At 41.2% G+C, this 26,658-nt stretch overlaps 1 protein-coding gene across 1 annotated transcript in view; it reads right to left on the reverse strand.

Annotated features, from left to right (window-relative positions):
- The window catches only part of LOC129703884 (uncharacterized), a 314,315-nt gene that overhangs the window by 98,798 nt on the left and 188,859 nt on the right, over positions 1-26,658 (reverse strand). The window contains exons 12-13 of the mRNA XM_055646562.1: positions 17,030-17,936; positions 13,589-13,749 (exon numbers count right to left, since the gene is read on the reverse strand). Coding sequence (XP_055502537.1) covers positions 13,589-13,749; positions 17,030-17,936 — 1,068 coding nt within the window. The remainder of the gene's footprint in view (positions 1-13,588; positions 13,750-17,029; positions 17,937-26,658) is intronic.

A 26,658-nucleotide genomic window follows, 5' to 3' on the forward strand; every position in this document is an offset into this window, starting at 1 on the left:
ATTGCCACCCAGTGTCATCTGCAAATTTGCTAATGTTACTTGTAATCCATTCATCAAAATCATTAATATATATTGTAAAAAGCTGCGGTCCCAGCACCGAGCCTTGCGGTACCCCAATAGTCACTGTCTGCCATTCTGAAAGGGACCCGTTAATCCCTACTCTTTGGTTCCTGTCTGCCAACTAATTTTCTATCCATGTCAGCACGCTACCCCCAATACCATGTGCCCTAATTGTGCCCGCTGTTCTCCTATGTGGGACCTTATCAAATGCTTTCTTCTGAAAGTCCAGGTACACTACATCTACTGGCTCTCCCTTGTCCATTTTCCGAGTTACATCCTCAAAAAATTCCAAAAGATTAGTCAAGCATGATTTCCCCTTTGTAAATCCATGCTGACTCAGACCGATCCTGCTATCCAAATGTGCCACTATTTTATCTTGTATGATTGACTCCACCATCTTCCCCACCACCGATGTCAGGCTAACTGGTCTATAATTCCCTGTTTTCTCTCTCCCACCTTTCTTAAAAAGTGGGATAACATTAGCTATCCTCCAATCACAACAGGAACTGATCCTGAATCTATAGAACATTGGAAAATTATCACCAATGCGTCCAATATTTCTAGAGCCACTTCCTTAAGTACCCTGAGACCATCAGGCCCTGGGGATTTATCAGCTTTAGACCTTGGCATTTTCTCCTGAAATGCTTGAGATGGGAAATGCTGGGAAAAGAGCGTGCCATGGCTTCACAGACAACTTTTGAATAAAATGGGAAGGAAGAGACATGCTGTTCATTTAGGGGTGTATAATGGCCCGGAGTGGAGATGCAGGGGATGTACCAGGAGCTGCCAGCCGCTGGCATATGCCGAGGGTAGCAAAAGTCTCTGTGCATGCCCCACACGGGAAGACTCTCGGGAATGCCGTGGAGTTGGACGAAGGAAGACCCGGCAGGCCACGGCTAGCAGGAAGGAAGTTTGGAAACCGCCGAGCTTGGCCCTGAAGATCAGAGATCAAAGGAGGAGGGATTCTCTGCCTCAGAGGGCTGAGGCCAGTTCTCTGGATACTTTCAAGAGAGATCTAGATAGGGCTCTTAAAGATAACGGAGTCAGGGGATATGGGGAGAAGGCAGGAACAGGTACTGATTGGGGATGATCAGCCATGATGACATTGAATGGCGGTGCTGGCTCAAAGGGCCGAATGGCCTACTCCTGCACCTATTGTCTATTGTCTATTGGAGCCGCTAGGGACAATGGACTGGTAATAGAGGGACCAGGTTATTGCCTCCAACGCCTTCAAGGTCGGCTGCAGGAAGCATCCCTAAGACACAGAGGCGGTCGTGTGAGGAGAGGGATGTCAGTTCCCGGGCTGAGCCGGTTGAGGGCGACAGAGGAGGCCCTTTAGCACCCTGGGACTTACCTAGCCGCTCCAGTACATCATCTGCGTGGACTGGACTTTGGACATAAATGGTTCCAAAACATGGCGACTTGTGCACGTGTGATCTATGAAAAAAGAATTTCACTGTGCAGTGCACACGTGAAATCACCATTGAACTATTGCATCACCGTCAGAAATGATTCACTCTGCAAATATGAGTAGTACTTTGGACGATTCTATGGTCTCAGCCAACTTGTTAAAAATAGCAAATGACCCTTAGAATGGTAGCTAAAAACAGATATGGCAGCATATTCCTCCTGAGCCAAAACGTCACCTATCCATGTCTTCTAGAGATGCTGCCTGTCTCGCTGTTACTCTAGCAATTTGAGCCAAAAACGTCACCTATCCATGTTTGTATGCTGCCTGTCTCGCTGTTACTCTGTGTTCTTTGTAAACCAGCATCTGCAGTTCCTTATGTCGACATTCCGATTTTATTCATTGTGGTTTTTATCAATGCCTCTAAAGTTCTAACATTTATTTGGTCACATAAATTAAACTTAAACCATTACGTTGACAGCGTACCTCGAGATTAAATTTCTCCTATTTTACACAGGACAGGGTAGACTACAGCAGGCACCTTTCCCAAGAAACCAGAGGGAGAGCCTACTATCCAAGGCTCACACAACTGGTAAAGATGAGTTGCTGTGGGTGTCCGAATCACATAGGCCAGCACTAATACTGGAGCTGAGGATGTCACATGTTAATAAGATGTGACATCTTATGTGACATCAAGGGTGTCAGGGGTTACGGGGAGAAGGCAGGATAATGGGGTTCAATCAGCCATGATAGAATAGCAGAGTAAACTTGATGGGCCGAATGGCTGTTCATACCATTTGGCTAATGACCTAATTCACCTCCTATCACTTATGACCTTATGATATGCAAGGATCTACAGGACCTTTGTCATATCTCTTTCCCTAATACCAATATATGATTGTTGGGCATGCCTCTTAACAATGGAATTAACTTAGCATCACCAATTCTCTTCTTCTAGCTTTCATCATTACACTCTCAGGAAATACCAACTTCAGAATATTCCCCAAATTTTCCAGATGCCCAATCCTGGCCTGGGCAGGACCACCTTCCATGGACATGAAAGGAAAGTGGGTCTTTTTGCCTGGCATTGTGTGGGATTGCGCCACAGTGAGGATGAAGAGGTTACTTTAGAGACGTGAACTTCACTTTTAAAGTCACTTGACATAAGTGGTTGTGGAGGATTAGGAAAGGGAATGTGCTAGATCCCAGAGGGAAAGGTTGCAAATCAGTTCTATCATGCAGCACAAACATGAGGGCTACAGTGTAGGTATGTTGCAAAACCTAACCTTCAGCGGCGCTGCAGATCTGTCGCTGCCCGTGTGCGCGATTTTGGCACCTTTGAGAGGGGGGCGGGTTTAAAACGCGATTTTCTCTCGGCTATTCAAATCGAGGTTGTTCAGCCTACTTAGTTGCTGACGAAAATCGCTGCGAGATTCGTTTGCTGCGGCGATTTTTAAACTTAATTGGTTAATTTAATTTGTTATAGTAGGTTAAAAATCATCCTCTAAACCCGCGACCGTTAACAACAGGACGGATCTCATACAGGGGACAACGGAAGGTAGGTTGCTTACTTTTACATTAAAAAGTGCTTCTTAAGATCCCTTTATACAAAATTTTATGTTGCGAGTAGCTAATTTGGGGGCCCATTAAAATCCCGCAGTATTTTTCTGGGCATATGGGGTACAAATCCACTGCAATGGGAACGTTCCAAACCAGTGCGTTCCACAGGATCCCACTCGAAAGCTGATTTAAATGGCCATTGATTTACAGCAATTGAACACTAAATTCCTTCCATTTGGCCTATAAATTAATGTAAATGAGATTTAAAAATCATGTTTTATTGTGAATTCTTTGTGAATGTTCTTTGGACACTTAGGCTATTTAAAAATGTTAATCTTTCCTTAAGAAATGGATAAATGTTTAGATCTAGTAATTGAATTTTGATGAAACATGATTTTCTTTTTGAGCATTTACTATTTGTTTTAGCATTTAACTTTATCATTTCTACCTTTTTTTTCTAAAACTGCAAATAATAACTTGTTTCTGATAATTCAGTGTTTTTTTTAATTTACATTGTAAACAGATGTCTCCAAAGAAGAAATACAAAATTGTCAATCCAAAAGCCCAGCCAGGCATAGCTAGAGTTCAACTTGAAGTGAATTTCTCTATCATGCCCGAGTCTATGAGGGATCTTAAAAATGGACACATCTTGTACTTGTATACCTCATTTGGAAAAAGTCTGCCTGAAACAGAGAAATCGCTGAGTTCACATTTCTCTTTGTCAGATGCAGAAGGCTATTCATGTGCTGCTGTTAAATTAAGAGTGCAGGGGCTCTCGTTAACCGGACTTTGCTTAAGTTTAAAAAACTCACCAATCCCAAGGAATTTGGAGCACTTATGGAAATTTGTGATGAAACTTTTAAACTTCAAGAAGGCAGTCAACACATTTCTTTAGATGACATTCCACCGTCTGGTGCTCAAGATCCTGAATCCTTGACATCAGCTGAAAGCCAAGTGCCCATATTTCAAGACACTGAGGACATGGGCGCTGACAGTCATAGTCTGCATCCTCCACTGAATCAAGCAACGCCAATGACAGCTGATGCCTCACCTAAACCAATGCCATCGACATCTGGTGTTTCAACAAGATGTAGCAGAGAATTTCTAAGTCTTTCACCAGGGAAACAGAAAGTGAAGAAAAGGCTAAAGTTTGTGTCCGAATCCAGGGCTGCTCTTTCAACAAAGTATCACACAAAGATCAGTGAACTTAGGGCACGGTTGAAAACTCCCAAACGTATAGTTAATCAAGCCTTAAAGAGAAAGCAAAAACAAATAGATTTAAAGGACAGAAAGATTCAGGAACTCAAAACCAAATTACGTGATAACACTTTGGCACGAGAGCTCTCTAACACCAAGGCAGAATTTTTGAAACTTAAAAAAGCATACAGACAATTGCTGATGTTTCGTAGGAGTACGAAAAAGAGGGAAATTGTTTCAATTCAACAGCTCAGAAAATGTCAAGAAAATTTAAAGGACAGGGAAGAGGATGTGAGACGCCTCGAATTTGACAATCTTGTACTCAAAGAAACAATCAAAACTCTGCAGGCTGCCAGTATTGTCAAGGCAAGGGTGGGCCAGAAAACTTACTCCTCAACAATAAGGATGCATGTGTTTGACTGTATTGTAAACAAAACTCCCACAGCAAACATTCCAATCCTGGTAAGCCAGTTCTACAAGCAGAGTGGACTTCATCTGCATTATGTTCCTCAATGCAGTGCAGTTGAAGTTATGGCCCGAGAATTGGGAGCTATTGCTGAGTTGCAAACAGCAGAGATGCTCCTTGCAACAAAGGGTTTGACTGTGGGTTTTGACGCAACCACCCAGGAAGAGACCCACATTAACAGAGTTCATTTCACCACCACAAACACATGTCTATCTGCAGCAGTCGAGGAATTGGCTGGTGGGACTGCTGACTATGCACAACATATTTGTGAAACAATTGACAATTTGTGTAAAACCTACACATATTTCAATCAGCAAGCAAATTATCAAGAAACCAGACAAAATATAATCGCCAATATTTCAAACACAATGAGTGACAGGTGTGCAACATGTTGCTATTAGAATTGCGAGTAGTGAGTGGGGTAAATATTTGAACAAGCTCTACTGCCACTTGCATCCTCTTGACTCCATTGCTACATCAGTTCGCTCAGCCCTAAAATTGCAGAAACAATCTGGAGGACAATTCTTGTTTGGGAAAGACTGTCTAGCAGTAAATGCCATTCTGCAGATGAGCAAGCTTCATTATAAAAACGGAAAAGGGTACCCAAAAGGATTTGTCACATTTTTAGATGACAGGAACATCCCCCGAGGTGTCCATCCCAATTTGTGGTACCGTGGCAACAGATTGCACATACTGTTTCATATTAGTGGCAAGCTAATAGAATATTATGATGACTTTGTTGCACTGCTGAATAGCGGAACATCCTGAAAAGCGCCATCCTCCATGACTTCACCCAGACTGAAGCAAAAGTAGAACTTCAGATATTGGGCTTACTTGGCAAATATCTGACTGGGCTTTGGATGAAGCACTTCTACACTTCAAGCCAGAATCAGATCGGCATGTTGATGGCATCTTCAAAGTGGTTAAAGGGGTGATTGCTGCTCTAAAGGAAGCCACAGAAAATCTAGAGAAATTGATATTGGCAAGGGAAGATTTCTTCGGTGAGGAGGTACATCTTGATGCCACATTGAAAAAGCTTTGGGAGCTACCAGTACATCCACAGTTCAGTTCAAAGATGAGGAGCTGTCTTCAAGCTGTCATCACTGTGTTGGAGAGGCAGTATAGTAAATACTTTGAACTTGATGTAACTGAGAAACTGAAGGAGGAGACTGCATCAGCAAGATCACACAACATTGATGCGGAGGAGATAATGGGGATGTTTAGCTCATCGAAACAGAAATCTCCCAATGCCACCATGTGTTATTTGTCATGTAGGATGCGGGCCTGCAAGAGTAAAACTGTCAATTACCTTGATAATCTCGAGGAGCATCGTAGGGAGGAGGTGCTCTGTAAGGCAGTGACATGGGGGAGAGTGCAGAGGAACACACGGAAGAAAAAACAGAAGGAATTGAGTGCAGAAATCATCAAGCGACAGAAAGGCAAGGAGCATGCTCGAGACACGAAAGAGAGGAAAAAACTAGGAAAAAAATTGAAAGAGACTGATTTAAACAGCATTCGCAGAGATTATCCGAATTTGGACTACTCCAAATGTGATAATCTACGGGACATTCTTAATGGAAAAGTAGTGGGCAGAAAGGCATGTCATGCGTGGTTTGAAGATCAAAAACATGTAGTTTACAACGCCAAAATTGAAAAGTTGAGGAAAAACAAGGTGTACAGAGTTACTTATTGGTTGCAATCTGAGGAGTATGATGATGCTACTGATTATGATATGCCAATGTACCGGCTAGCAGCTGATCTTCTCCATAAAGACTTGGTCTTTTGCTAGAAATTGTAAATTATTTACCTATCTATAACAGACTTACAGCATATAATACAATAATATTAAAGTTCTGATCTTGAGAATATCACATTTTTGAATTTTCAATGCAGTCTGGTTGTTTATTATTATTTCCGTCACAACGGCCAATTTTGTAATTAGCTACAATTAGGTAACTAACTAATTATATGCTTTAATTTCAGGTCATCCAAGTAAGATTGTTTTATATTTGTTTCAGAATGCTTCAATCTATGATAACTGAAAATTTCATTCAGTTCTCTTAAATTTAAAGAAAGTTATGGGCTTTTGACTGTCCACGATCACAGCTTTTGTGTCATGTCAATAGAAAATCAATAGGGAACAAGATGTTAATTTCCGAGTATGAAAATGGCCATAACTTTTTTAATACTTGAGATATGGAAGTGAATTAGGTGTCAAATTAAACTTCTTTTTATGCTTTATCTGATGGGATAAAGATTCAATTGCAGATTTGAATTTTTAAATCTCAAAATTTTGTAACATTGCTATACAGTGAAAGAGCAAACATTAGGTGAGCATACTTGATAATGCTCAAGTTCAAATTCAAGTTTATTGTCATGTGTCCCTGATAGGACAATGAAATTCTTGCATTGCTTCAGCACACAGAAAATAATAGGCATTTACTACAAAACACATGAATAAATAAACTGATAAAGTGCAAATAACAAATAATGGGTTATTAATGTTCAGAGTTTTGGCCGAGCCAGGTTTAATAGCCTGATGGCTGTGGGGAAGTAGCTGTTCCTGAACCTGGTTGTTGCAGTCTTCAGGCTCCTTACCTTCTACCTGAAGGTAGCAGGGAGATGAGTGTGTGGCCAGGATGGTTTTGGTCTCTGATGATACTGCCAGCCTTTTTGAGGCAGCAACTTCGATAAATCCCCTCGATGGAAGGAAGGTCAGAGCCGATGATGGACTGGGCAGTGTTTACTACTTTTTGTAGTCTCTTCCTCTCCAGGGCGCTCAAGTTGCCGAACCAAGCCACGATGCAACCGGTCAGCATGCTCTCTACTGTGCACCTGCAGAAGTTAGAGAGAATCTTCCTTGACAAACCGACTCTCCGTAATCTTCTCAGGAAGTAGAGGCGCTGATGTGCTTTCTTGATAATTGCATCAGTGTTCTCGGACCAGGAAAGATCTTCAGAGATGTGCACACCCAGGAATTTGAAGCTCTTGACCCTTTCAACCATTGACCCGTTGATATAAACGGGACTGTGGGTCCCCATCCTACTCCTTCCAAAGTCCACAATCAGTTCCTTGGTTTTGCTGGTGTTGAGGGCCAGGTTATTGTGCTGGCACCATATGGACAGTTGCTCAATCTCTCTTCTATACTCGGACTCATCCCCATCAGTGATACGTCCCACAACAGTGGTGTCGTCTCTTGTATCTCTTGTATGTTGCTGCAGAACATACAAGAGAACTTCAGCCGACCTGCCTGAGATGTTATAAAAGAAGTTTAAAGCATGGGCAAGTCCACTTCTGACCTCTTGCAAAGCTTATATGCAACTAAGAGTGTATTCTTTCCAGTCTGGAAGTCTTAATGCCAGACAATGTGAATACCCATAGTGCAGCAATTGATCATCAAACATCTTCGTGCCTCAGTGGTCTGAAGTTGGTCCAAACCAGAGCCCTGCTTGCTGCTACTGTGAAGTGGACTACTCATCTTCATGACCCGATAAATCTGCAACACAATATGTGTTTGGTACAGATGCGGAAGTTTTGACAGAATCCATGCAGTCTAGGCCACACTAGCTGCACAGCCTATTAGAGAAGCCCGATTCTGTACAGGTGACAATGTGGAGCGAAAGTGCCGTCACATCTTGCAATGTCAGCATCTCTCCTCTTACAACTAGTCTTTTCTTAGCAGAGTATACACAAATGCCTGCAACTAGCCTGTTAATTTGCGATGGTGCAGTCACCAGTCAGTTTTTTCAGGTCCAAAGCTGTTCATAATTATCTATCAGACTATGCCAGCTAGGCTAAAGTTACAACTTTAATAGATAAGTAAACAAAGCTGCAGCGGTGAAACAAAGGGGAAGTATCAGGATGTGGTTAATATTATTTTACAGTATTTATTGTTAAAAGGCTGAAATTTATGTTAATTTCAATTATTGCTTTAAATCATTCCAGACTAACAGATGAAGCATGCAAAAACATTGGCAAAGGAGATAGAGCATGATGCAATGGGCTTTTTATTCTGGTAATCTAGATATTTCATTTATTATGTGTGTATGATATACACTAAATCTTTCATTCATTATATGTGTATGATATACACATCGTGGAGGTGATCATTTTGTTCATGGTGTGCAAATGTTCAAATAATGCCAATAATTAAATGGAGCTGATACACGAGTGAAGTGAGATTTCTGACCTATGTTTGCATGGTAGTCCTGGACAGAGGGCTTTAACTTTGCCAGTAACTCACATGATCTCATTATCTGAGTTAATAAATGTTCAGGGGAAAAGTACTCAGTACTATCAAAGAGCGCGCATGCTTGGAAAGTCAAATACAGTCAATAAAGAAACACGGGAGAAGATTTTGTGGCAGCAAGGTAGTCAGCTAGAACTGTCATGTGGATTTGAGGCATCTGGATGATAGGGAAATGTAAAAGTACACATCTTTATAATATCTCCAGAGATGGTGACCTGCTGAGTTACTTTAGCACTTTGTGTTTTCTTTTGTAAACCAAGTAACTGCAGTTCCTTGCCTGCACTCTTTAAAATGTCTTCCCATTTAAGTATTAACTGTTCATTCTGGTCAGTTTAATCAGAGGTTAAGTCATTGTAAATGATCCTTCAACTGGAGTTGGACCTTTTTAATGGAACAATTACACAACAATATGAACGCAAGAAAGTTCCATAGATTACTCTGCATCCAGAAAAAAATACGCCAAATGTATCTGAAGGTATCCAGCCTTTTTTTCAGTCCTTTCACTGAAGATTAAAAATCTGCCACTCTGACTGTGTATTTAACACAGTAACAAGGTCAAAGATTAGCACAATCCCTCATCCTTCCTAGTCATATTGATAAAATATTCTTCCAGTTTAGTACTGCAATGCAAAACACAGACATATGGCAGAAAAACATAACTCCTGAGTTTATTGCGAGTTAGCTGAAAGAGTCATCGATTTATAGGCTCGCCGGCTTAAACGAGCATTAAGATGTGCAATTACATAGATGTAGTCGGTGGAAGCAATGTCTTTGCAAATCATTCAGGTGAAGGAAAACAGCTTTTTGATGAGCAAGGGTGAAAGGGGGACATGAATGCAGGGTTGAGGTTGTAATTAGATCAGCCACGATATTACTAAAAAATGGTAGAGCAGTCTAGAGGGGAGCAAGTAGCCGAATCCTACTCCCAATCTGTTTTCATGCACATACAGTACATACGATAGTAAACGGGATATAACTGTTTGATGATAGGTGTAGCAAATGAGATTTGTAAATGTGATGTTCCTTTCCCCTCAAATAACCTGCTCCAATCAACTTGAGCTAGACCTTCTCTCATGCCCTCAAATTTGGCCTTACCCCAATTGAGCATTCTAACATGTAGATCCTCCTCGTACAATAACTATCTTTAACCTAATTGAGCAGTGGTCACTGGTCCCAAAATGCTCCTCCACAAACACTTCATTCACTTGCCCTTCCAAATTTCCCAAGACTAGATCAAGTGTTGCCCTCTCACTTGTGTGGGCCTCTGCATATTGGTGGAGAAAACTCCCCTGAACACTTTTGAGGAATTGCACCCCATCTAAACCTTTCACACTATGATTTTCCCAGTCAATATTGGGGAAATTTAAATCCCCTACTACAACAACCTTATTAGACCTGCAGCCATCTGCAATCTCCTGGCATATTTGTTCTTCTTATTCCCATTGACTATTAGGGGGTCTGTAGTACACCCCCAATAAGGTGATCATCCCTTTCTTGTTCCTCAGCTCCACCCATATAGCCTCACTAGATGAACCATCTGTAATGTCACCTCTGACCACTGCCGTGGCATCCTCCTTAACCAATAACACACCCCCTTCCCCTCTTCTTGTACACTCACCCGCCTCTCCTGAAGAACCTGTGCCCCAGTCCTGCTCCTTTCTTAACCAGGTTTCAGTAATGGCTACAATGTCCCAGTCGCACGTACCTATGCATGTCCTAAGCTCATCTGCCTTACCCATCAGGCCCCTTACACTTTAATATGCGTGCAGTTTAAACCAACCTATCGTCCTCACACTCTGCCTTTCTCCCGTCTATTCTGTCCACTAAACATTCTCTCACTACCCTCCATACCGAGTTCTAACCCCTAACCTGCCTCAGTCCTTTATGAGATCCAAGCCCCCTGCCAATCTAGTATAAACCCACCCATGTAGCAGTGGGAATTGTGCTTTCTCTTTCCTCCATCTGTCCCTTCTTCATTCCTTCCCCAATATCATCTTGTCCCTGCTATCCAGCAATATCATACACTGTTTCATCTACATTTAGTATTGACTGCTTTACAAAGTAAGCAAAACCTGCAAATCCATTGCCGTGAACATAATTGAAAGCATATGAAAGAAAGTATTTTAGGGTTACAGAATATTTTTGAAGTATAGTTCAAGCACTTGGATGTTACGCAGGATAAATATCTTCATCCTATTACACCAGTTAAACCTGGATTCTATAATTGAGCTTGCAGGTTTTGGCAGCAAAAGTAATAAACAAGCAATCCTTTAGAATGTGCTCTTCAACAAGATCACAGATTGTATCAGATAGACACAAAATGCTGGAGTAAATGAGCGGGACAGGCAACATCTCTGGAGAGAAGAAATGGGTGACGTTTTGGGTCGAGATTCTTCTTCAGTTCTTCTCTCCAGAGATGCTGCCTGTCCCGCTGAGTTACTCCAGCATTTTGTGTCTACCTTCGATTTAAAACAGTACTTTCCTACACAGATTGTAGCAGTCTTTATAGTTACATCCATGACACATATGAAACACATAATTGTGTAACTAGATGTGCAGGTTATGAGATAGAAATCGGATAGAGAAAATAAGAAAACAATGTAAGCTTGTTCCTCAACCAATAAATGGAGAAAGGAGTGATGTGTCTGTGAATATAAATTGTCAGCAGCAGAATTGTCACCACTAATAACAGACCTGTTACGAACAGTACAAATGACCTTGGGAGCATTTGGTCAATGTAATATTTTCTTATTTTATATTGGTTGGTAAAGAAATCATAACTAAACGTACATTGGTCAATAATGTACAGCATTAGGATTGGTCACATGAAACTATGATTAGGATAAAATGATAACTGCATGCATTGTGTTGTTTAAACCTTTCTGCAGTTCTATATTTGGATGGCATCCTTGCCTACACTCAAAGAAACAGACCAACAAATCTTGACTGATTATTGTAGGAGTATAAACCAATTGAGACCCACAACAGGAATGAAGCAGAGCTAAAAGTGAAAATCAAATAGGCAGATGCTGGGAAACTGAAAGATAAAGAGAAAATGTTAAGAACGTTCGGCAAGTCAAGCAGCATCTGTGAAAAGAAAATCTCTATTTTTCTTTTCACAAATGCTGCCAGACCAAACTACTCTTTCATCACCAAAGTTGACTGAATAATTAATACAACAATTTACTAGTCATGTTATAAGAACGTGGCAAATAGCTTTACAACTAAGTATTTATTTGCTTTTTCAGTAGTCGTAACTTATTTAAAGAGGCATTACCAGCTGCAATAAGGCAAATCACACAGGGAAGTCAAATCTTCAATGTGCTAACTACATTAGTTTCCTAATGTCAATACATTTTGTTACTTAAGTTAATTACATGATAACTTGCCTCAAATGATTTGTAGTCAGATTTGCTGCAAGGCTGTATCAGCAAGCATCAATATAATAGATCAACTAGAAATTGGACAAAGGACTGGCAAATGGAATTTAACTCAGACAAGTGCAAAGCGATGCATTTAGGGATGATAAACCAGTACAGGATTTACAGAGTGTGTGGCAGGGCCTGGGAAGTGTTGTAGAACAGAGAGATCCAGGAGTAGAAGCATATTGTTCCCTGAAAGTGGCAACACAGTTAGGCAGGCTGATGAAGATTGCTTTTCTTCATCAGTTGGGGCATTGAGTACAAAAGTTAAGACATTATGTTACAGGTGCACAAGCTGTTCATGAGGCCACACCTGGATTATTGCGTGCAGTTCTGGTCACCATATTATAAGAAGGATGTAATTAAGCTGGAAAAAAAAAATCAGAAACATTTTGCCGGAACTGGAGATCTTGAGTTGAAGGAGAAACTGGATAAACTGGGACTGTTTTCTCTGGAGTGAAGGATGCTGAGAGGTGAACTTATAGAAGTTAACAAATCGTGAAGGCCATAAATAAGTGCATGGTCACAGTCTTTATCGGTCGAAACGTGTCCATGCTTTGCTGCATTCAGGCATAAGAGTGGGATTGTGGCTTCACAGCTCCAGTGACTTGGGCTCTATCCTGAGCTTTGGTGGAGTGCGTGTATGGAGTTCTCCCTGTGATCACATGGGTTTCCCAGGATGTTGTGTTTACATATCCTAAAGACATGTGATGATAGGTTAATTGGTCACTGCAAATTGTCCCTGGTATGGGTGAGTAGTGAGTTGGCGTGAATGTGGGGGAATAAATTGGATCACCATAGGATTGACCACAACGGATGCTGGCTGACATGCACGTGCTCAGCGAAACACAAGGTCTGTATCGTGCTGTATCACTCTGAGTATCGTGTAGATAGACGGGTGGAATTGCACACTTTTCGATCAGCGACAAATATTATTATTTCTGATCTTATGAAAGAGGAACGACAATTGAAACAACTGATAGACACAAAATGCTGGAGTAACTCAGCGGGGCAGGCAGCATCTCTGGAGAGAAGGAATGAGTGACGTTTCAGGTCGAGACCCTTCTTCATACTGTGAAGCAACTGATCATGGTTTGACCTAGGACTCTGCCCTGAGGATCTAATGTAATATTGCATTGAGGCTAAAGCTGTCACTAATTCTCTTCCCTACCAATACGTCACAACAAACCACAAGAAATGTCTCCCATAGGAAAAGATGTGCATACCTCTTCAGTTCTAAATGTTTTTCGCGCTTCCGAATCTTTTCGTTTTGTATTGAGTCAGTGTCCGATTCATATTCTTTACTGACATATTTTGTGAATATGTCATGGATATCCACTGCAGCATTCACATTCCTCTGACGTTCAGCGGCTTTTTCCATTTCAGCCTTTAAATGCAAATGGTATATGAATAAATCAATGATTAGCGTAGATAGGTGACAAAACATCCTTGATGATAATTCTCAACACCAGTGCCCCACAAAAATGCATTTTCAGCCCGCTATTATAATCCTTCTGCATTCCCGACTGTGTGATCAAATTCTGTTCTGACGTCATTACAAGTTAGCAGATGACACCACTGGAGTGGGCTGTATCGTGAACAATGATAAGTCGAAGTGAAGGAAGAAGACAGAGAGCCTCGTAACATGGGTTCAAGACAACTTCTCCCTCATGTCAGCAAGATGAAGGAGCTAATTATTAACTTCTGGAAGTGAGGTGGTGCCTGCACCTATCAGTATCAATAGTGCAAAAGTGGAAATGCTTTGGAGCCATGTTCTGAGGGGTAAATATCACCAACAATTTGTCTTGGACCAACCACATTGAAGATACAGCCAAGAAAACCAGAACCACCTCTACTTCCTCAGATCAGGGAAGTACAGCATGTCTCCAACCACTCATACCAACTGTTACAGAAGAACTGTAGAAAGCATCCTATCGGGATGGTTGGTTTTGCCACAGCTCTGCCCAAGACCACAAGAAATAGTAGTGTTGTGGATGTAGCCCAGCTCATCACACAATGCAACCTCCTCCCCCATCAATTCTATCCACACTTCATGCTGCCTCAGGAAATCAGCCAACATAACAGCGACTGCTTATACCCCAATCATTGCCTCTCTCGTGGGAAGGTACAAAATCTTGAAAGCATGTACGGTGATTCGGGAACAGCTTCTTCCCTGTTGTTATCAGACTATTGAATGTTCCTTCTAAGCTAAGAATGCATCCCGATTTCTCAGCCTACCTCATTGTGGTCATTGCAGTTATTTAATCTGTCATTGTAGCATTATAATATTGTAACACCATATTCTGCACTCTGGAATTTTGTTCTTTGCTCTACCTCATGTACTTGGGTAATGGCTTGATTGTTCTCAAGTATGGTATGATTTGACTGAAGAGCGTGCAAACAAACCTTTTCACTAATACTCATTACCCGTAACAATAATAAACCATCACTAATACCAAGTGATTGGACTGGGCAGAATTTACATGAAAGGAAATCATGTTTGACAAGCCTTTTGATTTTTTTTGCAATTATAACCAGCAAAATAGATGAGAATGAATCATCTGATGTGTCGTATTTGAATCTCTAGAAGACCTTCAATAATATGCCAAGGTTAGAATGCATGTTATTGGGGATAATATACTAATGTGGATTGAGGATCGGTTAACAAACTCATCTGTTCACTGCAGGAAAAGTCTATCATCTTGGCAAACCTGGCTCTTTTGCTAATCATTTTAACTCTATATCTAATTCCCAACGTTCCAAACAGAGAAGCATTTCTCTTTATATATTATGACCAGACTCTTATTGATATTAATTATTTTTGGAGGGATCTTGGAGTCCAGCTCCACAGCTCTCTGCAAGGGCATTACAAGTACATATAGTAGTAAAAAATATGTATGGTGTGCTTGTCTTTATTGTTTAGGGCAATGAGTATAAGAATCAGGAATTTGTGATGCAGCTCTCTAAGACATTGATAAGGTTGCATTTGGAATATTGTATGTGGTTCTGATCACCCCATTACAGGAAGTGGAGCCTGTGGAGAGAAACAAACTTGGATTGTTTTCTCTGGAATGAAGTGGAGGGGAGACCTGATAGAAATATATAAAATTATGAAAGGCTTGACAGGGTGGGCAGTCAGAACCTATTTCTCCGCATGGAAATGTCAAAGACTAGGGGGGCATAGCTTTACGGTGAGAAGAACAACGTTTAATGAAGATGTGCAGGCCAAGTTTTTTACAAAGAGGGTGGTGGATGCCTGGAACAAGCTGCCAGGGGTAGTGCTGGAGTCAGATGCAATCGTAGTGTTTAGAAGGCTTTTGGATAGGCATATGGATATAAAGGGAATTGAGGGATATGTTATCTTGTGCAGGCAGATGAGATTAGTTTATCGTGGGATTATGTCTGGTACAGACATTGTGGGCCAAAGGGCCTGTTCCTCTGCTGTACTGATCTGTCTTCTATGAAACACAAATGCATGGCATTGCCACGATAAGCTCAATGGCATGCAATGAAATACAATGGACATTATTGTGGGACAAAAGTCACTGATGTAAGCATGGCCAGCAAAGATGCAGGATAACTCAGGCAGATTTAGGACTACAGAAGGCAATCTGCTTGAGTAGCATCCAGTGCATTGTGTCTGATCACTGGCTACAAGTTGGTATCCTTTTAAGAAGTATATTTTTCTTGCTAGCATTCTCAATCAGGGCTACCCCACAACTACCACTTTCTCAGGAAACATTTGTTTCTGAGAAAGATTTGTGGTAAAGAAAGCTTTTGGGGTGCTAGCCTTTATAAATCAGAGCATTGAGTATAGAAGCTGGGATGTAATGTTAAAATTGTACAAGGCATTGGTGAGACCAAATCTGGAGTATGGGGTACAATTTTGGTCGCCAAATTATAGGAAGGATGTCAACAAAATAGAGAGAGTACAGAGGAGATTTACTAGAATGTTGCCTGGTTTTCAACAACTAAGTTACAGAGATAGGTTGAATAAGTTAGGTCTTTATTCTCTGGAGCGCAGAAGGTTAAGGGGGGACCTGATAGAGGTCTTTAAAATGATGAGAGGGATAGACAGAGTTGATGTGGACAAGCTTTTCCCTTTGAGAATAGGGAAGATTCAAACAAGGGGACATGACTTCAGAATTAAGGGACAGAAGTTTAGGGGTAATATGAGGGGGAACTTCTTTACGCAGAGAGTGGTGGCGGTGTGGAATGAGCTCCCAGTGGAAGTGGTGGAGGCAGGTTCATTGGTATCATTTAAAAATAAATTGGATAGGCATATGGATGAGAAGGGAATGGAGGGTTATGGTACGAGTGCAGGCAGGTGGGACTAAGGGGAAAAAAATTTGTTCGGCATGGACTTGTAGGGCCGAGATGGCCTGTTTCCGTGCTGTAATTGTTATATGGTTATATGGTTATTTGTTCGCCAGTTGCATATATACATAATGTATTTTCTCAATGGGGAAGATTTTAAATGTTTTTTTCACAAAGTTCATCACTTTGCATGTGTCATCAAAATGCTTCCATGGACCATCTCCCTGTTAGCCTTATTATTAAACAAGTGTTCCGTGAATTTGTGGTAAATAATACAACTAAAACAATAATGTGTGTTTACATAATAAGGAAATAAACAATTTAATTATTGGCAAAAAATTAGTCCTTACTCTGTTTTCAGGCTGAAAATGGGTACTGATTGGCCGTCCTCTTGCCTTGGATGGCTCCATCTGAATATCAGCTGGCCTTTTTACAGTGACTTTTTCCAATTCAGAATGTTCTTCTCCTTTCACTTTTAATATACCTTGTCGACCTATGTGTTGGCCAATAATGGTCAAGTGAAAGGCTTGCACTGTTTGTTGATAATCAAAAGTGAAACTAGAATATTTTTGGAAATCAATTGGCTTGAGCACACTTAAATGCACTTGTTGATCTTGACCAAGTTTGACTAATAAGTGGCCCGTTTTGGTTATAAGTGGTAAGAAATCTTCATCCCCAGAAGTCCTTGGAATGTTGTCTGCAAATTCCTCACTGATTTGACTTGCTTCAAATGTGTTTTCATCTGCAAGAGGTGGAGTACTAAGTGCATCTCGCTTCATTTCTTCGTGATGTTCTCCTTTGCTTATAGTTGTGAGTCCAAATATATCATCATGCTCTTGAAATTCTACAGCAACATCCGGTATTTTGTTCATTTCATATTTATCAAAAGAGCTTTCAGTGGTTGATATGTGCTGTCCACTTGCAACTGATGAGTCTTCAGATTGGTCAGTAAGCTCAATGGGCGTGATTTTGATCTTTTTACACTTGCAAAGTGATTGGTCAGCCTTTTCAGCCACATTTCCTTCTGCCCCTATGCTATCAAATTGTTGCTGATTCAGCACCATGTTTGCATCTTGAGGCTGACTAATAGGCAAATCGGGAAGATTTGCTGAGTGGACCCCTTGCATTTTGCTGGATCTTTCCAGGCAGAGAACACACTTAATTCCACGTTGAAGCTTTACTTGACAATTATGACAAAAGAAACGAGACAGATCACCAGTAGATTTGTCAATTTGTTCAGGCTGTGATATCTGTAAACTACAAAGAATCCTTTGATTAAAAATATATAACTATCATAATTATTACAGATGGTGTCATAAGAATCAATGTAGCTGTTTGGTGAAGAAAATGTGACAGATCTATTTTAGTTTGTTTCCAGCTATATTAAAAAAAAAGTGCTTATAATGTCACAATGGCCCACATCTTGCTGGAATATAATAACAGATTAATAGTGCTTTCTTTATTGACATGTAAGATGAACAACAGACATCTATATTTGTTGTTTTATATTTCTCCAACATTTATCAAACTCACACATTAACCTGCCCTTAGACTCTTCTCTGAATTTCTACATTATAAGTGTTAATATTGAGGCAAAAAGTTAGAGCAGATACCTAACCTTGTGAATGTTCTTTTAACAATATGACAGTTTACAATGCAACTCCAGTCATTCCTTCTGCTCTGTTAAGAAATACCTATTGTTTAAGTCTCATTCATGATTTATATAAATTCTTCTTGAAGATTTACAAATACTTAATTGCAAAATTATTTTCTTACTTTTAATTTTTCTGTTATTTCTCTCTTTTAATCTAATATTTTATTTCTTTGGGTTATTTCTCTTTCTGGACTTGATGAGACCAACTCATTGTTTATTCCTGAGACCTTCTTTGCATCCTCAGCCCCCTTTAGCCCTTAAACACCAACGACTGCGCAGCCAAGTATAAATCCAATTCAATTTGCAAATTTGCAGACATCGAAACATAGAAAATAGGTGCCATTCGGCCCTTCGCGCCTGCACTGCCATTCAATATGATCATGGCTGATCATCCAACTCAGTATCCTGTACCTGCCTTCTCTCCATACCCCCTGATTCCTTTAGCCACAAGGGTCACATCTAACTCCCTCTTAAATATAGCCAATGAACTGGCCTCAACTACATTCTGTGCCAGAGAATTCCAGAGATTCACCACTCTCTGTGTAAAAAATGTTTTTCTCATCTCAGTCCTAAAAGATTTCCCTCTTATCCTGAAACTGTGACCCCTTGTTCTGGACTTCCCCAACATCGGGAACAATCTTCCTGCATCTAGCCTGTCCAACCCCTTAAGAATTTTGTAAGTTTCTATAAGATTCCCCCTCAATCTTCTAAATTCTAGCGAGTACAAACCGAGTCTATCCAGTCTTTCTTCATATGAAAGTCTTGACATCCCAGGAATCAGTCTGGTGAACTTTCTCTGTACTCCCTCTATGGCAAGAATGTCCTTCCTCAGATTAGGAGGCCAAAACTGTACGCAATACTCCAGGTGTGGTCTCACCAAGACCCTGTACAGCTGCAGTAGAACCTCCCTGCTCCTATACTCAAATCCTTTTGCTATGAATGCTAACATACCATTCGCTTTCTTCACTGCCTGCTGCACCTGCATGCCTACTTTCAATGACTGGTGTACCATGACACCCAGATCTCGTTGCATCTCCCCTTTTCCTAATCGGCCACCATTCAGGTAATAGTCTACTTTCCTGTTTTTGTCACCAAAGTGGATAACCTCACATTTATCCACATTATACTGCATCTGCCATGCATTTGCCCACTCACCCAGCCTATCCAAGTCATCTTGCAGCCTCCTAGCATCCTCCTCACAGCTAACACTGCCCCCCAGCTTCGTGTCATCCGCAAACTTGGAGATGTTGCATTCAATTCCCTCGTCCAAATCATTAATAAATATTGTAAATAGCTGGGGTCCCAGCACTGAGCTTTGCGGTACCCCACTAGTCACTGCCTGCCATTCTGAAAAGGACCCGTTAACTCCTACTCTTTGCTTCCTGTCTGCCAGCCAGTTCTCCATCCACATCAATACCGAACCCCCAATACCGTGTGCTTTAAGTTTGTATACTAATCTCTTATGTGGGACCTTGTCGAAAGCCTTCTGAAAGTCCAGATATAACACATCCACTGGTTCTCCCTTATCCACTCTACTAGTTGCATCCTCGAAAAATTCTATAAGATTCGTCAGACATGATTCACCTTTCATAAATCCAAGCTGACTTTGTCCAATGATTTCACCACTTTCCAAATGTGCTGCTATCCCATCTTTAATAACTGACTCTAGCAGTTTCCCCACTACCGATGTTAGACTAACTGGTCTGTAACTACTATAGTGGGTCGAATAACAAATAATGACGAGATGGAGTACACACAAACCACTCACCCTCCAACATCCACCCTCCATTGACTCCAATTACACTTCACGCTGCCTTGGCAAGGACACCAGCATAATAAAGGCCAAGTCTCACCCTGGTCACTCCCACTTCTCCCCTTTCCCATCAGATAAAAGTGTGAAAAATGCATACCTCCAGATTCAGGGACAGTTTCTTCCCAGCTGTTACCAGGCAACTGAACCATCCTATCAACAACTAGAGAATGGTCCAGAGCTAAAATCCACCTCATTGGAAAGCCTTGGACTATCTTTAATCAGATTTTATTGGGCTTTATCTTGCACTAAAAGTAATTTGATTAATACAGATGTCACAGGTTATGGGGAGAAGGCAGGAGAATGGGGTTAGGAAGGAGAGATGGATCAGCCATGATTGAATGGCAGCGTAGACTTGATGGGCCAAATGGCCTAATTCTACTCTAATTTCTTATGACCTTACAACCTTATTACCATTATCATGTAACTATCTGTACACTGTGGATGGCTCGATTGTAATCATGTATGATCTTTCCACTGACTGGTTAGCACGCAACAAAGGTTTTTCACGGTACTTCGGTACTCGAGACAATTCTAAACTAAACCTCCCTGGTTTATGAAATGGACAGTTATTAAGGTCTGGATTTCATGGCAATGAACCAGCATCACAACTATGAAAAGTTAATGGTGAATATTAGAAGCTGGAGCGCAAGCAGATTTCTACTGGGAGGGATAGAAGGGAAGACCTATAATAGCATGGACTGTAATAGAATAAATTGACAGAAGAATTGATGGTATCATGCAAAAGGACGTAGCAGCAGTAGTAAAAGAATAAAAGATGAACCTGGAAGACATGTAATAATCTTGCTCACCAGCTGCCATACATACAGGCATCACAACAATTAGGATACAGAACTATTGAACTGAGAATTGTGTCTGGAAGAATGTAAATTGGCCAGCAGAAATATTGTAATTGTAAATCTTTATTGTCATTTCCTGAGTATTCGCATACCCAGAGGAAACAAAAAAAACAAAAAACGTTGCTCAACCAGTGTCCATTCAGTTTGCATTAAAAAATAAATAGGAATTAAAATTAAAAAATACATGTCATGAACAAATTTAACACTCTACTAAACATTCAACAACCGTTCCGACCGGCAGCGGCACAACAGTGGCTCTGCTGCAGTGTGGGGGTTTGTGCGCGATACTTGGCAGGGGGAAAAGTCCATTTAACAGTCTTATAGCCTGTGGGAAGAAGCTGAGGAGCATCCTGCTGGTTTTGCAGCTAATGCTCCTGTACCTCTTCCCAGATGGGAGGATGGAGAAAATGTCATGCGATGGGTGGTAAGGGTCTTTGATGATGGAGATGGCTCTGTTGATACATCTCTTCCTGTATATGTCCAGTAGGAAGGGGAGTGGAGCACCAATAATCCTGCTTGCGTGCCGTTTCTCAATTAAGGCTGAATTTCATTGAAATAGGGCAGGCAACTGTGGGGAGAGATTTCAAAGGTGCATGAAGAATTTGAATTTGGATAAAGAATTAATAGGCAGACAACTGATAATTTGAGATGACATTTACAAACTTAATGAGGGTTTTTCACAAACCATATATGTAATCTATACAGTGGGCCCGTGTTTGGAACAGCAACACACCATGTGAATTGAAAAAATACAAGTAATTTACTGATTCACCAGAAGACGTGTGAACCTAACACAACAGCACAAGAGGATTGGTAAAAGCAGGCAAGGCATCTTCTAGGAGCTACATGGGAAGGTGCTGTGGCAAAAAAAAATGAAGGTTGGGGTGACAGAAACAATGTTAAGGAAGGAACTACCCCTTTACAATGCTGTAAAAGCTGTTGAAGATATGTTATTGACTACACAGAAATAGGGTATTCTGCCCATCATATCCTTTTGAAACATGAAATACCCATCTATACTGATCCCATTTACCATCATTTAGTATGAAACCTCATATGCCTTAGTAATTTAAGTGTTCTTCCAGATAGACATAACAACTGCAGATACTGGATTACAAAAAAAGACACAAAGTGCTGGAGTAACTCAATGGGTCAGGCAGCCTCTTTGGAGAACATGGATAGGTGATGATTCCATCTGAAGAAGGGCCCAAAACTGAAATGTCGCTTATAAATATTATTCATAAATGCTGCCTGATCCGCTGAGTTACTCCCGCACTTCATGTATTTTTTTTACTCATCCAGATATTCATTACTTGTCATGAGAATATTTGCCTCCACCATCCACTCAGGCAGAACATTCCAGGTTTCAACCAACCAGAGGGTGACAAAGGTTTTCTCTCAGATCGTTGCTAAACCTCATCTCTTAGTCTACACCTACACCCTCTGTTAATGACACCTCTGTTAAGGGGTAACTCCCATCATTTACTGTGTCGTTTCCGCTTGACCTCGACCTCCAAAACGGAATCACCTCATACTTGTCCTCCTCAAACTCCATCTGCTACTTCTTCACTCAAATTTCCACCTGATCTATATCCTGCTGTAATCTTTGACAAACTTCCTCACTACCCACAACTCCCCTAATTGTCATATCATCATTAGCAAGCTTACTAATCAGCATCTACATTATAAATACCAGAGGTTCCAGCACTAATCCTTGCAGAACATCACTGTTTACAGACCCTCAGTCAGAGAACCATTCCTCCAGCGGCACCCTTTGTCTTCAGTGACCAAGCCAATTCTGTATACAATTTACCAACTCGTATGAAGATCTTACGAGACATAATCTACTGGATCAATATGCCAGTAGAAACCTTGTTAAATGCCTTACTAAAGTCCATCTTAACATCATTTACTGCCCTACCCTGATCAATCATCTTCCTCAAAAGACTGAATTAAAGTTGAGGTAGGACCTTCTACATAAAAAAGCATGTTGACTTTCCCAAATTCCATGCTTTTATAAGGGTGGCAAAGATCTACCAAAACAAGTGAAAGATCTGGATGAAGAGTCCAAAGCATTAGGCCTCATGAGGGCAGGCCCCCCGAAAGAGCAAGACCACACAACCCAGACGGCAGTGCCCCTACGCATCCACCAGTAGGCATCTACAGCATGGTACTGGTGAAAGCTCGGGGCCCGCACATCATCCCCGAAAGTCTTTTTTAGGACAGGGCCCAGAGTGGACCCCATGGAAGATGCGCCACCCCCACACAGCACCACCTTGACAGACAGAGAACGGCAAGCCCAAGAAATGAATATTCTGCCAGTAACGATGGAGGTAGGTGGGTCTGGTTCCTTTCAGAACATAAGATGGTGCAGGGCCCTTACTAACAGGAGGGAGGTTACACCTATTTTTGGAAGCATGGAGGACTATCACTCTTGACAATTATATACTACAAAGTATTCAAGGATACAAAATCGAATTCATTCAAGAAAGTATGCCACCAGTTCAGCATGCACCCCACAGGGAATTTACCCTCTCACAAAAGGAAAAATGCTATGAGGGACAAGCAGAACTGGTGAGACTACATACAAAGGGGATCATAGAAAAGTCTAAACATGATCCTTTGGAATTCGTATCAAATATCTTTACCAAAACTAAAAAAGATGGTGGATGCCACATCATCATTGACTTAACAACATTGAATACTTTTGTCAAGTATATACATTTCAAAATGGAAACATTTATTACTGCCAAACAATTGATTTCCAAAGGATACTTTATGGCATGCATCGATTTAAAAGATGCATACTACTCAGTACCCATTCATAAAGATCATCGTAGATACCTAAAGTTTAACTGGATGGGGCAACAATGGCAGTATAAATCGTTGCCTAATGGGCTAACATCAGCCCCTAGACTGTTTACCAAGATATTAAAACCAGCCCTGGCAATACTAAGAAAACAAAAACATATTGTCATGGCATATCTTGATGATATTTTGATAATAGGCAAAACCCTGGAATTAGCTAATTCAGCAGTATTAGCTACTAAACATTTATTTGAAACGTTGGGATTTGTCATACATCCAGATAAATCTAAGTTGACGCCATCCACAACTATGGACTATCTGGGATTCACAATTAACTCAGTCCACATGTCTGTAACGTTGCCAAAAGAAAAAGCAGCAGAATTGGCACAAGCCTGCAACAAATTAATGATTGCCAATCAACCAACTTTTTGACAAGTGGCAAGAGTAATTGGGAAATTAGTAGCAGCATTTCCAGCTACCTAGCTTGGACCTTTGCATTACCAAAACTTACAAAGAGCAAAGGTGCAAGCGTTAAAACAACATGCATGTCATTTTGACCGAACCATGAAATTACCAACCAAAGCAATATCAGAATTACAATGGTGGAAAGAGAACATTTGGCACAGTTCCATTCCCATCATTATCAATAATCCCTTATGCACAATATAAACGGATGCTAGTGCTCAAGGCTGGGGAGCAACTAATACTATATCTAGTACAGGTGGTAGATGGAATACTCTAGAATCATCACTACTACAGACACTGGGTATAAACTATTTGGAAATGTTGGGTGTGTTTTATGGTTTAAAAACTTACTGTTCAACTATGCACCATTTGCATGTCCGCTTACAGATTGACAATACCACAGTGGTGGCCTATATTAATCATATGGGCGGGATAAAATCGATATCATGTGATAATCTGGTCAACACAATCTGGCAATGGTGTGGCGACAGACATATTTGGCTATCAGCAACTTACCTACCAGGTAAGCTAAATACAGTGGCAGACACCAGGTCACGCAAATTCAATGATAACACCGAATGGATGTTAAACCCCAAAGTATTTGCTGAAATTACAAAGCAATACGGAACACCAGATATCGATCTCTTTGCATCCCGACTGAATCACCAGGTATCAACATATGTCGTTTGGGAACCAGACCATGAGGCAGCGGCGATGGACTCATTCTCGCTAAATTGGGGAGATCTATATTTCTATGCTTTCCCCCCCCCCTTCTGCCTCATCAGTCGGGTACTACGCAAAATACAGATGGACTCTGCTTCAGGTATTTTGGTAGTACCCGACTGGCCTACACAGCCAAGGTTCCCAGTGGTCCTAGACATGGTCACAGAACCACCCATGACCATCCCCAGCAGACCAGATCTATTGATCCACCCTCACAGGCGATAGTCATCCATGCCATGACAGAATCAACCTGTTGGGTTGCAGATTTTAAAAAAGACCATTACTGGACCTGTGATTGTCAAATAGGACCATGGGCATGATGACAGCATCTCACCGACTTTCAACCAAGAAACAATATCTCTCCAGCATCAAAAAATGGGAAGCATACTGTTCAAGAACAGGGACAACATACAACACAGCAACCATAACAAATGTACTGGAGTTCCTGTCCAGCCTTCACCACGATGAAGGGCTGAGCTATAGTACAATCAATTGTGCTAGGAGTGCACTGTCAGCCTATTTGGGGCAGGCACCAGGACAACAGTCCATAGGATCTCATCCGCTGGTGGCCAAATTAATGAAAGGCATCTACAATACCAACCCCCCTAGACCTAGGTACACCCAGATCTGGGATGTCAGTGTCGTCCTGACATACCTAAGGGGATGGCCACCAGCCAGATCCCTCACTCTGGAACAGCTTACCCTAAAAACAGCAATGCTGATGGCTCTAGTCTCAGCACAAAGGGTCCAGTCCCTTCACCTACTCAGACTGGACAACATGGTCATAACATCTGACCAAGTAACTTTTACTATCCGGGAGCTGGTAAAACAGAGCAGGCCAGGAACTTCAGGGCTAATTATGGAATTCCGGGCATACCCACCTGACCCCCGTTTATGTGTCATGATACATCTACTACAGTACCTCAACACAAACAAAGATCCCCGAGGGAGAGAAAAGGCACTATGGGTCAGCTACAAAAAGCCATATGGTCGGGTGTCGGTTCAAACCATCTCTAGATGGCTCAAACAGGTATTGGGAGCTGCTGGGGAGGATATTGATATTTACACATCTCACTCCACCAGGGCAGCATCTACATCGGCGGCTAAGAATATGGACGTACCATTGGACCACATCCACGTCCACGGAAAGAACTTTTCAAACATTCTACAATAATCCGATTATAAAACCTGTGTCATTTGCAGAGAGGATTTTAGACTGCAAATATATAATTTAAGCCCGGGGGAGCATTATTTTCTTTATTATTATTTAAAATAAATATTGTTATTGTTTTAAACCAGATTCATGTTTAATTACGATAACATACTTCCCTCCCTTGGATGACTCGGCAGTGAGTGAAGCATGAACTGTTCCACGGTTTGAAATCACAGAGCTTTAAAATCTTCACGTAGTCACTCACGTGACTCCGAAGTAAAATAGTAAGATTAAACGAGAACTTACCAGTTTGAACTTTGATCTTTATTTTATGAGGAGTTACGATGAGGGATTACGTGCCCTCTGCTCCCACCCTCAATTATAAAGGTCAACTGGTATTTTAGTTCTCCTTATCTTTACTATGTTTATTTCAAGTACTGTGTTTTTTCTGTGATTCCACACCGCTGCTTTGAAGAATGTTGCGCATGCGTGTAGGCGGGGTCTTC

The sequence above is a fragment of the Leucoraja erinacea genome, chromosome 1 (assembly GCF_028641065.1).
Source record: "Leucoraja erinacea ecotype New England chromosome 1, Leri_hhj_1, whole genome shotgun sequence".
NCBI classification, from domain to species: Eukaryota; Metazoa; Chordata; class Chondrichthyes; order Rajiformes; family Rajidae; genus Leucoraja; species Leucoraja erinaceus.